This window comes from Eubalaena glacialis, chromosome 14 (assembly GCF_028564815.1).
Source record: "Eubalaena glacialis isolate mEubGla1 chromosome 14, mEubGla1.1.hap2.+ XY, whole genome shotgun sequence".
Lineage (NCBI taxonomy): Eukaryota > Metazoa > Chordata > Mammalia > Artiodactyla > Balaenidae > Eubalaena > Eubalaena glacialis.
In genome coordinates, this window is record NC_083729.1 from 78497339 (window position 1) to 78513127 (window position 15789).

Sequence of the window (15789 nt, forward strand, 5' to 3'; positions counted from 1 at the left end):
AAATCCCTTATCAGATATATGATTTGCAAAACTTTTCTCCCATTTTATGGGTCTTTGCACTTTCATGATGGTATCCTTTGAAGCACAAAAGTTCTTAATTTTGATGATGTCTGTTTTATACATTTTTTTCTTTTGCTGCTTGTGTTTTTGGTATAAAAAACTATTGCTTCATCTCAGGTCACAAAAATTTACCCCTATATTTTCTTCTAATAGTTCTATAGTTTTAACTCTTACATTTAGGTCTTCAATCCATCTCAAGTTAATTTTTGCTGATGGCATGAGGTATGGGTTCACCTTCATCCTTTTGCATGTGTCTGTCCAGTTGTCCCAGCACCATTTGTTGCAAAGACTATTCTTTCCACCTTGAATTGTCCTGGCACCCTTGTCAACAATTGCCTGTAAATGTGAGGATTTCTGCACTCTCAATTTTTTTCTGTTGATCTATATCTATCCTTATGCCAGTACCACACTATCTTGAGTACTGTAGTTTAGTAGTAAATTTTGAAATTAGGAAGTGTGACTTCCCCGCGCCTCTTGAATTTCCACATGAATTTTAAGATCAGCTTGTCAGTTTCTGCAGGGAAGCCAGTTGGGATTTTGATAGGGATTGCTTTAAATCTGTAGATCAATTTAGGAAATATTGCCATTTTAACAGTATTAACTTTTCTAGTCTATGAACATATAATCCTTTTCCATTTATTTAGGTGTTCTTCAATTTCTTTCAACAATGTTTTGTAGTTTTCAGAGTATATATTTTACATTTCTTTTGTTAAATTTACTCCCAAATATTTTATTCTTTTTGATACTATTATAAGTGGAATTGTTTTCTTAAATTTCATTTTGGATTTTTCATTTTATATATGTAGAATATATATGTATTATAGAGTATATATGTGTATTCTATACATATATGTGTATTCTATGCACATATATATTCTACAATACATATAAAGAATATATCTAAATGATATATGTATAAATGTATATAAATAGTGTGTATATATATACATATTCTATATAGCAATACAATTGACTTTTGTATATTGAGCCTGTTTCCTGAAACCTTGCAGAATTTATTATTGACTCTAGTAGCTTGATTGTTTTGTATGTGCTTGTGTTTCAATTAATTAATTTTAATTTTTATTGAGGTATAGCTGATGTATAATATATATTTCAGGTGTACAACATAGTGAATTTTTTAAATTATATTCCATTTGTACTTATTATAAAATATTAAAATAATGCTAATGCTTATCACTTTCAATGGGCACTCTTGATATACCAGCCTAAGAATGAACCACCTAACCCAGATTCCATCAGAAATTTGCTAACAGCAGAAACAATGATGGGAGAAAAAAACAAAACACCTTCAGTCTCTCTTACATTCACAACGGCTTTCACATTTGTCCTTTATGCTGACAGCCAGATATTTAGGTTAAGCCAAAGTAATTTCTTAGATTATATATATTTTTTCTTCCTCCAAATTCGCACTGTCAAACTCTAACTTTTTGGCAGACCATCAATCCAGTTTTGCTGTCCATCTGGATCCTAGCTATTTATCCCTTTACTAATAGAACTTATATTTTTGGCTCAAGGACCTTTCTTCCAGAGTACACTGGACTTTCTTGCTTTCACTGCCACATTTTGATTACAGACTCATTCCTACTCCTGTACTCATGTTAATTTATTTAGTATCTTATCTCAATTCAGAGACATAGCCTCTAAACTTCTGCTTCTTTTTTTTTAATTAAGTATAGTTGATTTACAATATTATATTTTTGCTTCTTTTTGATCATGAAAATTCCTCCATGAGGTGAATCTTAAGGGCTATATGACTTCCTAGATGTTTTGTCACATAAATCTCTTCAATGAGGACTCTACTAATTATAACTTCCCTTTATTTGTACTTAGAAAAAATAATTAAAGCACTATTTCATGTTGGTCTGAATGACTATTGGTTGTCCTGTTTTGGAAACTCCTAGAAAAGAGTCCAAGAGTGTGCTATATATAACACTTAAACCAGTGTCACATATAAATAAATTTAAGTTAACTTTTTAAAAATATAATGTTATTGCTCCTCCTTTGATTAGATTAGAAGTGACGGTGAATGACCTAGAAACAATCTTGGAACATGTACCTTCAAAGCCACCACCCTAAAACCCTGATTTATGATGATGGCATAGAGGAAGATTAAATTATATTATGTGACATTATTCCACAAATACTTCCACTCATTCTGCCAGCCCACATTGCAAGATAGATTCTTAATAGTGACTGTTACCCACTGAAATTTTAAAGTTAAAATTTGTCTTTGTTCTATATCATACCCTCTTAGATCAATAGATGGGCCCATCCATTATCATAGTGACTGGACATTGTAAAGTCCTAAGGTAACACTAAGAATCTTTTAATAGCTATTAGCCAAACCTAGTGAAATTTAAGATATTGCCCCATCCTCAGTTACTTGCCCTCAATTTCATGGTTAAAAGACATGTATTCAAAATGAAAAGAAAGGAATTCAGACAAATTAAATCTGATAATTCAAAGAATACTTTCAGAACAAAATTTCAGAAGTGTCCCTTTTCAATGTATGCACTTTGTAGTTGTAGCTAAAATTAACATATAGAGCTATTTATTTTCCTTAATTACCATTCTTGCTTACCCAATATTTTTATACTTCTAAAAGGCAAGGGTTTTTTTTTCTTTTACTAAATAATGATAAATTTCTATTTTCATTTAGTATTTGCGACCAGCTCTCCTTAAAATAAATGAATTGTGTTATCAATTGAGTTTTATGGGACTTTGTTGTATTGAAAAATATCACACCTACACCCTGCAAGAATTTAAAGTTGCACAAGTCGTATGGCTAGAGGAGGTGAGGAATTTTGTCTATAAGTTTCAAGATTTTTTTTTCCCTATTACTGATACTTTGGTACCACTAATAATACATATTTATCAATGTCTAGGTGACAGAGCGCCTAGAAGAATTTCGAAACGAGGCCAAAGAAGTGGTCAGAAAGGCTTGTCGAGTTGCTCTGTGTGCTGCAGGATTTATGCCTGATGACTGTGCATATGAACCTAGTGAGTGTATGAAAGGGAAAGAACTTCAACAGATCAGAAGTGGTGGCTTTCCGAAATGTTAACTCATTTTCATTCCACTTTTCTATTTTAAATAAGGACCCTATTTTTCAATTCTTCCAATCTTTGCTTGATAGATTATAAATTCAATGTATATTGTAGAAGGGGATAAAACAGTAAGTACCACATCTTCCTTGCATTACCCTTGCTTGTGTATAGTATTTCCAAACTGGTTACAGAACCTTCATTTCACAAGCATTTTATAGTGGACTCGGGGCCTCTCTGCTTAAACGTATGTCCAACCTACTAGTACAGACAATAGGTTTGTTAAAATTAAAGGACTGGATGGATCTCAGGATTGGCCCCAGCTGGCAGGGACTCTAAAGGATAATTTTATGCAGGCAGAAAAGGAGGGTAAATGTGTTCCTAGAAAGAGGTGGCATGGGACAGAGATCAGATCCTGTTAAAGAAGATGTTAGTAAGCTGTCTAGAGTCTTTTGTTGAGTCGAAATCCTTTGATGTGGAATTTGTTTGGATAACTGGGCTGTTTTCTGGAGTCTGAAATAGCTCATGAACCAAAGCATTTTGTCATTTTTGAATTTTACTTGTCTCTTAATCCATATTGAAAGAAATGGAGTTTTTACACAAGAATTCTTGTCATTGTGTCTTCTGTTGTTCTTAGGTCACTGTAAAATGCCAGAAAGCGGAAGTCTCATTGAGTTGCCTACTTCTGGAGACTCCGAGAAAATGACATACACAGAGCAGGCCAGCAAAAGGCATCACTGCATGAGGCTAACATGGTAAACTGTTATTCTTTCTTTCAAGAAAAACTAGAACATCCATCCGTCTCAAGTTTCATTAAAGTTAAAGCCATCATCACAGGATTCACTAGTGATAAGGGATTTGGAGGACACAGTAACCTGAATGCAGGCTCCAGAAGCCTGCCCTTCCAGCTGCCACCTAGCAAAGCAGCCAGAGAAGGTGGAGGGCATGTACAAGGCCAAGAGCTCCTCTTTGATCACTAAGGCTTTGTTTCCCTCTAACCCAGCCAAGAGCACTGGGCAGGCTGTAGTAAGGAGAAGTCAGGCACACAGAGATTTGTGGGCCTCCTTGAGTGGATCTGGAGGGTCTGCTCCACCTGTCTGGTTCCTAAAGAGCTAGAGGCAGCTGCATGGCCACACAAAGTTCCACCCTCTTCCTGAGGCAGGTTACCACAGGGAGACCAGGGAAGAAAGTCCACCTTCCAGGACCTCACCAGGACCTTCCACCTGCTTACCCAACTGGGTCTTGCCATTGTCCCAGAGTTTGGATTCCACATCATTCTAAAACCTCATCACTGCAAATAACTCGTGCAAACAAAATCACCAAACATTATCTGAAGAGTTGTATGTGGCACTAGAAAACACTGATGACTGTTACTCCGTGCTCACCAAATTGGTCCACATTTTACAACCATTTAATAAATCTTAATTGTGCCCCAGTTTATATGTGAGATAATCTGGTAATAAATAATGTCTGTATTGCAACAGAAGGCAGTGAAGCAGTCCTGAGGCCACTATCATAGGCTAGAGGCCCATCAGGCTCCACTTAAGCAGCATAAAAAGTTATTTCAAATGCCTTGCTGACTCAGTTTACATTCTAAGCACTCAAGTAGGGAAACATTAAATTTTCATCTTTGGGTTAGCAATTGCTGTCAAACAACATTTATTCAATAACAAAGATTTCATTACCATTAGAATGTAAGTCACAGATATATATTTACTGATTTCTTCTTTAAAACATCTTTAAAAAAAATCTTATGGCCCCTGATGAGCTATGTGCTTTTTTCATAACTATATTGCTCATTAAATATCCTACTGAATGGTTAGAACGCCTAGCTAAATTGATGCTATATATTTGAATATATTTGTGTTTTAAAGTGAAGAATGTCTAAGAACAACTGTTCTGGACAATTAATCTCTGATATTGTAATATAAATGGAAAGTCAAAAAGAAATTATGATATTTAAAATTTTAAATACTTGCTTTAGAGTCACTTTCAAAAATAGGTAGTAAGTATAGAAAACTGAAGCAGTATTGTTTTTCTTTTTTTTTTTATATTTCAATACTTTAATCTACAGTTACAGTATTTCACTTTTGTCAACTGTTCCAATAATGTCCTTTAAGACATTTTTTTTTCTCTCCAAGAAATGATACAGTTCAAGATCATGTAGTTGTCCTGTCTCTAATCTCCTTAACCTATGCTTTTTAGCTTTTCTTTGTCTTTCATGGTAGTGAGATTTTTGAAGAATACAGGCCAGTTTTTTTTCAGATGTTCCTCAATTTGGATTTACCTACTAAAAACAGTTAGGATTTGTTTGCAGTTTTTCCCCCTAGACTGAGAGCATATAGTGAAAGTATTTGGATTACTCTCTGCCCTGTTCAGTTCGGTTATGTTGCACATTTGAAGTACAGTTAATTGGATTGATTTGGTTTGTTTGCATTTAGTTTAATGTTGTTTCCCCCCATCCTTGTTGGCTTACTTTTATTTTACTGAATATGTAGAATATCAGGATGACTTCAAAAGTCAAAACTATACCAAAAGGCATTACTCAGAGATGTGTTCAGTCCCCTCTCTTTATATCCAGCTCTAGGCAACCAAGATCTGATTTCCTTCCCTATAGTTTTTACCTTTTCCAAAATGTCATATGAACAGATCTATATAATATATAGTCTCTTGTGTATTTTACTTAGCATGCTTTTGAGATTCATCCACATTCCGTATCAGGAGTTCATCCTTTTTTAGGTATTATTTTCTTTGTTTCTTGCCATAATTTGGTAGATGCTGTTGTCCTCGTTTTACAGATGACAAAACGATGCACAGATTAGTTAAATAAGCCCAAGTTCATACAGGGAGAGTAGAGCCTGGATTTGAACTCTGGCAGTTTGATTTTTTTTTTTTAATTTTGAGATAATCATAGATTTACAAGAAATTGCAAAGTGTAGAGAGGTCCTGTGTACTCTTCACTTAGTTTCCCTCAGTGGTTACATCTTACATAACTATAAATACAATATAAAAACCAGAAAATTGACATTGTATAGTGTACAGTGTATCATTTTATCACATGTCTAGATTTGTGTAACTACCACCACAATCAAGGTACAAAACTATTCTCTCACTGTAAATATTTCCCTCATGCTACCCCTTTATAGTCACACCCACTTCTTCCCCCACCACCATCCCTAATCTTTTTTTTTTTAACATCTTTATTGGAGTATAATTGCTTTATAATTGTGTGTTAGTTTCTGCTGTATCACAAAGTGAATCAGCTATACGTATACCTATATCCCCATATCCTCTCCCTCTTGCATCTCCCTCCCATCCTCCCTAACCCACCCCTCTAGGTGGACACAAAGCACCGAGCTGATCTCCCTGTGCTATGTGGCTGCTTCCCACTTGCTATCTATTTTACATTTGGTAGTGTATATATGTCCATGCCACTCTCTCACTTTGTCACAGCTTACCCTTCCCCCTCCCCATGTCCTCAAGTCCATTCTCTACATCTGTGTCTTTACTCCTGTCCTGCCCCTAGGTTCTTCAGAACCTTTTTTTTTTTTTAGATTCCGTATATATGTGTTAGCATACGGTATTTGTTTTTCTCTTTCTGACTTACTTCACTCTGTATGACAGACTCTAGGTCCATCCACCTCACTACAAATAACTCAATTTCATTTCTTTTTATGGCTGAGTAATATTCCATTGTATATATGTGCCACATCTTCTTTATCCATTCATCTGTCGATGGGCATTTTGGTTGCTTCCATGTCCTGGCTATTGTAAATAGTGCTGCAATGAACATTGTGGTACATGACTCTTTTTGAATTGTGGTTTTCTCTGGGTATATGCCCAGTAGTGGGATTGCTGGGTTGTATGGTAGTTCTATTTTTAGTTTTTTAAGGAACCTCCATACTGTTCTCCATAGTGACTGTATCATTTTACATTCCCACCAACAGTGCAAGAGTGTTCCCTTTTCTCCACACCCTCTCCAGCATTTATTGTTTGTAGCCTTTTTGATGATGGCCATTCTGACCGGTGTGAGGTGATACCTCATTGTAGTTTTGATTTGCGTTTCTCTAATGATTAATGATGTTGAGCATTCTTTCATGTGTCTGTTGGCAATCTGTATATCTTCTTTGGAGAAATGTCTATTTAGGTCTTCTGCCCATTTTTGGATTGGGTTGTTTGTTTCTTTGATATTGAGCTGCATGAGCTGCTTGTATATTTTGGAGATTAATCCTTTGTCAGTTGCTTCATTTGCAAATATTTTCTCCCATTCTGAGGGTAGTATTTTTTTTTCTTTTCAAGCTTTATTCGTCTAAATGACTACCTAATTGAGAACACAATGCATGTCCTAACAGTAAATTCTGCTAGCTCCCTTTTGAATTATCTCACTGACAAGTTAAAACGGACACCTTCAGCAGATGTCATTCAGAAGTGGATTACAGAAGAGAAGACTGAAGTCACTGATAAAAAGGTATATTCAGACACAATTAAGAAAACATACATACATGAAATGACAGAATGAAAATCAGCATATCAGCAAGTATCTAATAGCAGAGAAAGCTTCCATTGTGCTGAATATTGCTGTCTCTCTCACAAGCACTTGCTAAAGGTTCCTCATGTGTTCACTCAATACAGATTCCTTAAGTATCTACTATGTACCAATCCCTATGCTGGGTATTGGGTACACGGTGATGAAAAGCATAGACAGAATACTTGCCCCCAAGAAGCTTATAGTTCAGGGGTCATCATGAGCATGAACTGGCAGAGAGAAGCAGGGAAGGTGGTATAAATGAAAGAGATAAACAATGGCTTAGAGGCGAGAAGGAGCAAATCATGGGAGCAAACCTTTGTGCTTTCAGTGAATAACCTCTTAGGAGGATGTTGATCTTAGAAACACAGAGTAATGTGAGACATTTGAGATTAAATAGTACAAATCTGTGCATTCTAACATAGCTTATCTGATAGCCCAATAAGCTTTTCCCCAGCTCCATCCTGGATATGGCTTCATGACAGATACCTAAAAACATAGCAAAACATGCATATCTGGTTTCATCAAGCTTCCTACCTTCATATCTCTGCATCCCCCCAGGAGATCCAATATGCAGTTTCAAGGCCTGTCACTCTTTGCCATAGTTTTCCTTTTCTCCAAAAGTTGAATTTTAGCTGCATACTCCTTTTCATTACTTTCTCTCCTTCCCTATTCTCAATTCCTTTTTTTCCTCAATACTATCACATTTTGAAAGTAACGTTTATCTTTCTAATTATAAAAGTAATATATGCTAAGTGCAGAAAATTTGAAAAACATAGAAATATACAAAGAAAAGCATCCTCTGCTATACCAAGTTAACTATTTCCAAGGGGGAAAGAAAGGAATCATACTTTACTTACTGCTTTATCACCTACTTTTTCCACTTAGCAATGTATTATGAAAAATCTCCCAAGTCAATATGTATTTTTTCCATATAACATTCTCATATAGAAATGTATTATACATCTTGTAAATAATTTTCTATTATTGATCACTTTCTCACTAGTCCAAATAATGCTGCAAAGAATATCTTTGTCTATACATTTTTCATACATCTCTGATTCTTCCCCTTAGAAGAAATTCCTAGATGTGGAATTGTTGGATCAGAAATATGCTCACTTGTTAAGGCTTTTGAAACTGATGCATAACTTTCTAGAAAGTTTTACAATCTTCCTAGCAATGTTCGAGAAGGAGCCTTTGGCCATATGCACACTAGATATTATCATTCATTGCAATCTTTGTCCATCTGATGGATGTCAAGTAATATGTCACTACTTTTAAATGTTATATTCCTTTAACTGCCACCACAGTACAGGGATAAGAGTATAGGTCTCATGATAAGAAAGACCTGGGTGTCAGTTCTGATCTGCCACTTACAAACCAGTGTGTCCTGAATGAAATGTCTTAACTTCTCCAGATCATAGTTTTCTCGTGGGAATAAAAATGATACCTGCTACATATGATTGGTGTGGGATTTACATAAATAGTTAGCACTGCCTGGCACACAGTAAATACTCAATAAATGTTACTGAATAAACTATTAATATCTTGAGGAAGAGAAGGAGGAGGATGTTGATTGATACTTCCTTTAAAAAATGTCAGATTATGCCCTTTGCCCATTTTTCTGTTTAAATATCTTTCTATTTAATATCAATTATGATGTTATTAGTATATATTTCTATTGACTATATCAAGTATATTTCTATTTAAATATAACCAACCTTCTATCTGCATTACTATATACATTACTGATATATTTTTCCACTTTGTTGTTTGCCTTTCCACTTTGTTGATAGTGTTTTTACAAGGAGAGAAGTTTTACACTGTCGTGTAGTCTTTCCATATTTGCCTTTATTTTTTAATTTCTATGGTAGTATTCTTTGAAAGACATGCCAACATTATAACATCAGCTAATTGTGTAAGCTTAAGTTTATGAGCCTTCTGTAATACAGAGGTTTTTTAAATTTTAGACCTTGGTACTTATATCTTTATAACACTGCAGAAGTGCTCATTTCAGGGGGCCCCCGTGTTGGAGAAGCAGGAAGAAGATGAATCTCTCATTCCCATGTTTGTCACAGAACTGATTTTGACAGTCCAGTCACTGCTCTTTGAGCCTCCTTTGGAAGATTTTCTGGTATGTGTTTCCTCATATAACATCCATGCATAAATACCTTTTTGGAAAATGAAGCAACTGTTCTACTGTCAAATGATTGGCAGGGTTGCTATTGTTCCTTCTCCAAAATGATTGTAAGGAAAAGACAAAGCATTGTTCTGCATACAGCATGGCATCTACATAAAAAGTATCTGAAAGTTTAGCACATTGTCTTTAACTTGAGACAGACTAGGGGCTTGGTAGGGTACACCACCGAGAGAACATACGCTATACAAAATGTAAAATTGACTAGAGGCATCCCTCCAAGAAATCGCTGTGTTGTAAGTACCATTTTTGAAATCTTTTAAAGTATGTTGCATCTGAGTGTTGTTTTGGTATCTACTGCTGTGCAGCAAATTACCACAAATTTGGCAGCTTAAAGCAACAGCCATTTATCACTTCAGTCTCATGGGCCAGGGATCTGGGCACTGCTTAGCTTCTTCTCCGCTTCAGGGCCTCTCCTTGCAGGCTGCCCTTCGGGTATTGTCTGGGCTTAGGTCTCCTTAGAGGCTTGAATGGAGAAGGATCCACTTCCGAGTTCCCTCAGGTTGTTGAAAAAATTCATCTCTAAGCAGCTATAGGATTGAAGTCCCTGGTTTCCTGAGGGAAGTCCAGTGGGCACCACCCTTAGATCCTAGGAACCACCTATAGTTCCTATAGTTCATGTGGCCAACTCTATAAGCAGTTTACAATATGGGTGTTTGATTCTTCAAGACCTGCTGGAGAATCTTCTTTGAGAAGGGCCCAATCCCTCTTTTAAGGGCTTTCACTTGATTCAGACAGGTCTACCCTGGATAATCACCTTTTGGACTAACTCAAAGTCAACCTAATTATATCTGCAAAGTCCCTTCAGCTTTCCCTGTAATGTAACATAATCATAGCTGTGGCATCCCATCACATTCACAGATCCCCCCATACTCAAGAGGAGGGGATTATACAGGGCATGTAAACCAGGGAGAGGGGATCTTGGGAGCTGTCTTAGAGTTCTGCCTTCCCCATTTGGGTACAGGCATAGATTAATAAACCAATCAGAGTCTATATTTTCTGCCCTTAGCTGTGTATTGTGGTACAAAAGCACTAGTGGTCAGGATCTCTAGATTCTAGTCTTGACTCAGAATCTCTAGATTCTAGTCTTGACTTAACTCCTATGGGGAAACCACTTACCTCTCTGGGGTTCAGTTTATGCAACTGTGAGATGAGGAGGCAGATGAGTTTTAAGGTTGCTTCCTCTTCCAGAAGTCTATGACTCCGTAATTTATCAGATCATCAGGCTATTTTAGGATATTTACAAGGACAAGCAGACTGCTGAATTCCCTGTGGTTGGACCTTCATTCAGGAGCTCCCGCTCAGAGAGGCACTGGGCTCTCATGTCCCTTCCGGGCCAGAAGGCTCTTGGCCTTCACGTGGAAGGTAGAGGTTTCTGTGCAGCAGATGATGCAAGAAAGCTCTCTCCAGCAAGCAGCTGGTTATTCTCCTTAAGCCCCAAGTGACAAGCCTTGAAAACCTTAACATTCTCCGTATTTCCTGTTGTAGGGTCCAACTCCCCACAGGGGTGTTTTTAATTCCTACCCATGAAGTCATAGGCCAAGCATGTTCATGTGTTCACACCACACATAAGATTTTGCTTCATGTAACCCCAAATTAGCCAAGGGCAGTATAAACTGCCAAGAGTGGATCACTCATAAATTTTCTATTTTTTCTCGCTCTTATTTTGGTCATTAGTCTTAACATTTCAAACACACATACAGTCTTAACGTTTCAAACACACATACACACATACAGCTTCATCTAAAGGAAAATTATATACCTAAATCTTGACATCTGACATTGTTCTTTCTTGGGTTAACTATGGTTTCCTAATACCTGATCCAACATACATTTTCCAGTTCTTTTCTTTCCTATGGTGTTTGACAGACCTCCCGTTGCATATGACTCCCGCCTCTGGAAACAGACTCCCCTTCGGTTTAACTTCTCATGGTTTTACTCCTGTGCCAACATTTTTTCCTTTTCAGTACTCTATTTTGGAGCCACTGTTTTTGTCTGACCTTTGACTGTTGCGATCCTGAAAGGCTCCCTCCTCTTCACATTTTTTATGTTCCTCTGGGGTCTTGTGTCCGTGCCTGTTGTTCCAACTACCACTTCTAGAATGGTGACTTTAAATAAATATTTCCATCGTGTACTTTTCTTCTAGACTTCAGCCTTGGAGCCATCTGGAAATCTCCACAATTAACTCCAACTCACCAAAATAAATTGAACTTATCAACTTCTTCCAAAATTTGCTCCTCCTTCCATATCTCCATTTCAATGAAAGGCAGTATCCAGATGCTCAAACCAGCAATCCAGGAGTCATCCTAGATCCTCCCTTACCTCTTTGAGATCAAGGCAGCGAGTCCTGTGTGTTGACCTTAGTTGCACCTCCCCTCGATGGGAACCTCATCACCTCTTACCTGGCCTGCTGTGATAGTCTCTTCTGACCTGCCTGCCCCTCTTCCTTCTAGTCCATTTTCTACATTGCTGACTGCAAGATTATTTCATAGGCACATCTGATCATGTCACTTAAAATAAAGTTTCTTCATTGTCTATAGGATGCTCTGTGAGATGTTGATAGGCATTCTAGGAGAAAAGGGTTTGTGATATGCATTTGCATATTAACAAATATGAAAAATCCTGTTTAGTAGATCCAGAGGAAAATCCTGTTTAACCTAAGGTTTCTTCCCAAACTTACGTGACATTGGGACCCTTTTAACTCAGGGTAGTCCATGGTCACAATCTGGGGAATGCCAGACCACCGGCTAACACTGGAACCCAGCATCACTCACAGGGCCTTTCAAGAAGGGGCCGACTGCATCATGACTGCATTTTTCCACACTGACACTTATGCTCCAGCACCCAGACCTGCCAGCCCCCCTTGGGCCTCTCACATACAATGACTTACAAGGACTGTACTCCCATCTTGTGTACTTGACAAGCTCCTGCTCGTCTTTTAAGACTCTTCTCAAGAAGTACCTTTATATCATTTAGACATATATTATTATAAATTATAAATTAATTCATGCTCAACAAACTTGAAAAACACAGAAAAAGATTATTAAAATCATCTGTAATACCATGTGTCAGAAATAGAAACAACCTTTAACATTTTTATACTTTTTTTCCAATCTTGTTTTAGTACATACTGATATACCAACACACCTAACTTACCATGAGATTTTACACATACGTTTTTAAAATGGGATGTTATACACCAGTTTCATCCTGCTCTTTTTTTTAACTTAAGATTACATTATAAGCTTTTTCCCATGTCATTAATCAATCTTTGAAGAGATGCCTAATTTCCATTCATATAAATATACCATAACTTAACCATTCTTCTATTTTTGAACACTAACGTATTTTTCTAATTAATTTTTATTATAATTAATGCTTCAGTGAGTGCCCTTCCACATGAATCATTGTTTACATATCTAATTTTTTCTCTTAGGATTGATATCTAGGATGGAAATTACTGCTCAAAGAATATGAACTTTTAACCCACCTTTTGAACTTTCCCTGATTCTCTTAGGCATACTTTGGCCTTCCTTCCCTTATGACCTTTCTGTGTTTTGTTCATGTTTCAAATGAATGTAATATATTCATCTTAATGTGTTGCAACTTTTTGCTTATCTACCTCTCTTTCAATTAGAAAACATATTTCCTGAAGACAGGGGCTGTGTCTTCTGATTTGTCATATTTTTAGAGTCAACGCAGTACCTGGCATTGTTGAATGAGTTATTCTTATTTATTTTAGCAGTTTAGAAAATTCAAAACTTTTTATAAATATAACCATGTGTGTGTTTATATTTATGTTTGTGTTTTTCTCTCCAACAGGATGGTATTTCAGGCGCAATTAATCATTTCCGAAACACTGTGTTATCAGTTCCTAATCTTGTGCCTGATTCATATTTTGATGCTTTTACCAGCCCTTACATTAACAACAAATTGGAAGAAAAAACTTGTGGATTTGGTCCAAGCTTATCAGCAGTATTTGATGATGATAAGAATTTTCACACAATTATCTTTCAAATAAAGGTATACTTTCTTTTACTAAAACTATTTTTATAATATTTTTGATTTTTAAGAAACTGGGTAACATATTTTCTTACTGTCTTATCTTTAGATTAAATGCTACGTAATCTTTAAATGCTAAAGTGATTTTTTTTTAAAGTCCTGGTAGATTAGAGCACTGATTATAAGAAAGAGACTTAAAAGTACAAGCTGTTCAAGATGGTATCACTTTTTTAGGGGGGAAATAAGGTTAAAAAGGAGGAAGAGACATTATCTGAACATTGGGTGGTACAGGGAAAATAGAGCAACTGGTGAAAATTTAAGGCCCTGCAAGACAAAAAGAACCAGAAAACCAGAATACACCCAACTCTTTCCCCACAACCAAAAACTAAAATAAAATAATCTGCACATTGTTCTACTGACAAAACAGAATGCCCTTGAATTATAAATCTTGTAAATCACTCAAATCCATGAGCTGAAGAAATTAAAATATATTAAATACCTGAGAAGTTACTATAAGGAGAAAATAGAAAGTGAAGATTAAAATATTCCTTCTCTTCCCTCCCAAAAAACATGAAACAAAAGCTGCACTATAAACTAAATAGCCTCAACATTAAATTTAAAAAATTCAAAATTTAAAATAAAAATGGAATTTTTTTTTAAAAAAACACAAAATTATCTCAGAAATCAAGACTAAATTGCATCATGCCGGAGAGAATAACCTGAAATGAAAATGTAATAATGAGTATAAAGACAGGAAAACAATCAGGAGAATGAAAATAAGCTAGAGATAGAAGTAAAAATGGTCAGAGAGAAAATAATTGAAATAGAAAACAGGCAAAGAAGAAATAACATACGTATAATTGGAGTGTCTGAAGGAGAAAAACAAAACAAAGGGTAGAACAAACACATAACTATAGTCCAAGAAAAGAAAATGTGAATCTATATATTGAAAGGGCCCACAGAGTGCCTTGGAAAATTGACCTAGAACAATCAACTCTGAGATACATCCTTTTTTAACTATTAGCTTTTAAAGCTAAAGAAAAATTCCTCCAGGTCTCACAGCACAATGAAAGTAACTTACAAAAGTAAGAGAATTAGACTAGCATCAGGCTTCTCAAAAACAACGTATAAAGAAAGGCAATGATGGAATGGCATTTTTTAATGAAACTCAAGAGCAGATAATGCGAATCAATAATTTTTATCTAACCAAGCTAGTCCTTCAAATATCAAGGCTATAGAAAAATAGTTTTAAAAAGGCAAGGGCCTAGGGGTTTTGGTGCTGATCAGGATTTTTTATGAAATTAGGATGAGTTTCATCCAACCAAGAGATAACTTGGCAGAAGGACTGATCTTCCTATTTCTGGATCCACATGTAAGGAGCTTGGAAGTTGCCACTCTATCCTAACAAGTAAAAAGCTGAACACACTGACTGAACAGACTGCTATAGGATCTGTAATAGAGGGGAGAACACAGGGGAAACCACAGCCCTCAAGATTGGAGAGACAGAGAGATGAAAACAGGGAGTCATGGCTTCTGAGAGCAGAGACTACGAGCAGAAACCTCAGTGAGAACCAGCGCCAGACAGGAGAACCTGAACTGTAATTGATGAACTGATGGAGGCTCAGTGTGAACAACTCTGAGAGTTAAAAACTCCAGGGACCAAGTTATAGGGGACCCCCACATTATTATGAAATTTACCTGCAAGAACTCAACCAGATTCTCACAGTAAATGTTAGAGAAAAATTCTCTCATGCTTCCAGCGGGGAGAGGGGAAAAGGAATAATTTGAAATATGTCAGAGCACCCTCTTCTCAACAAGGCTTACCCTCAGAGGAAACTAGTTAACCAGAGCCTAGTTTGCTAGTGTATTATCTGATCCTAACTTACCTGGGGGAGGGGAAATACACAACTCCAGCCCACTCTAGCCATCTGTCCCACCTAAG

At 36.4% G+C, this 15789-nt stretch overlaps 1 protein-coding gene across 1 annotated transcript in view; it reads left to right on the plus strand.

Moving 5' to 3' along the window:
* Positions 1-15789, plus strand: part of DNAH6 (dynein axonemal heavy chain 6) — a 290936-nt gene that overhangs the window by 42379 nt on the left and 232768 nt on the right. The window contains exons 6-11 of the mRNA XM_061168664.1: positions 2741-2875; positions 2967-3087; positions 3761-3878; positions 7423-7591; positions 9666-9782; positions 13668-13868. Coding sequence (XP_061024647.1) covers positions 2741-2875; positions 2967-3087; positions 3761-3878; positions 7423-7591; positions 9666-9782; positions 13668-13868 — 861 coding nt within the window. The remainder of the gene's footprint in view (positions 1-2740; positions 2876-2966; positions 3088-3760; positions 3879-7422; positions 7592-9665; positions 9783-13667; positions 13869-15789) is intronic.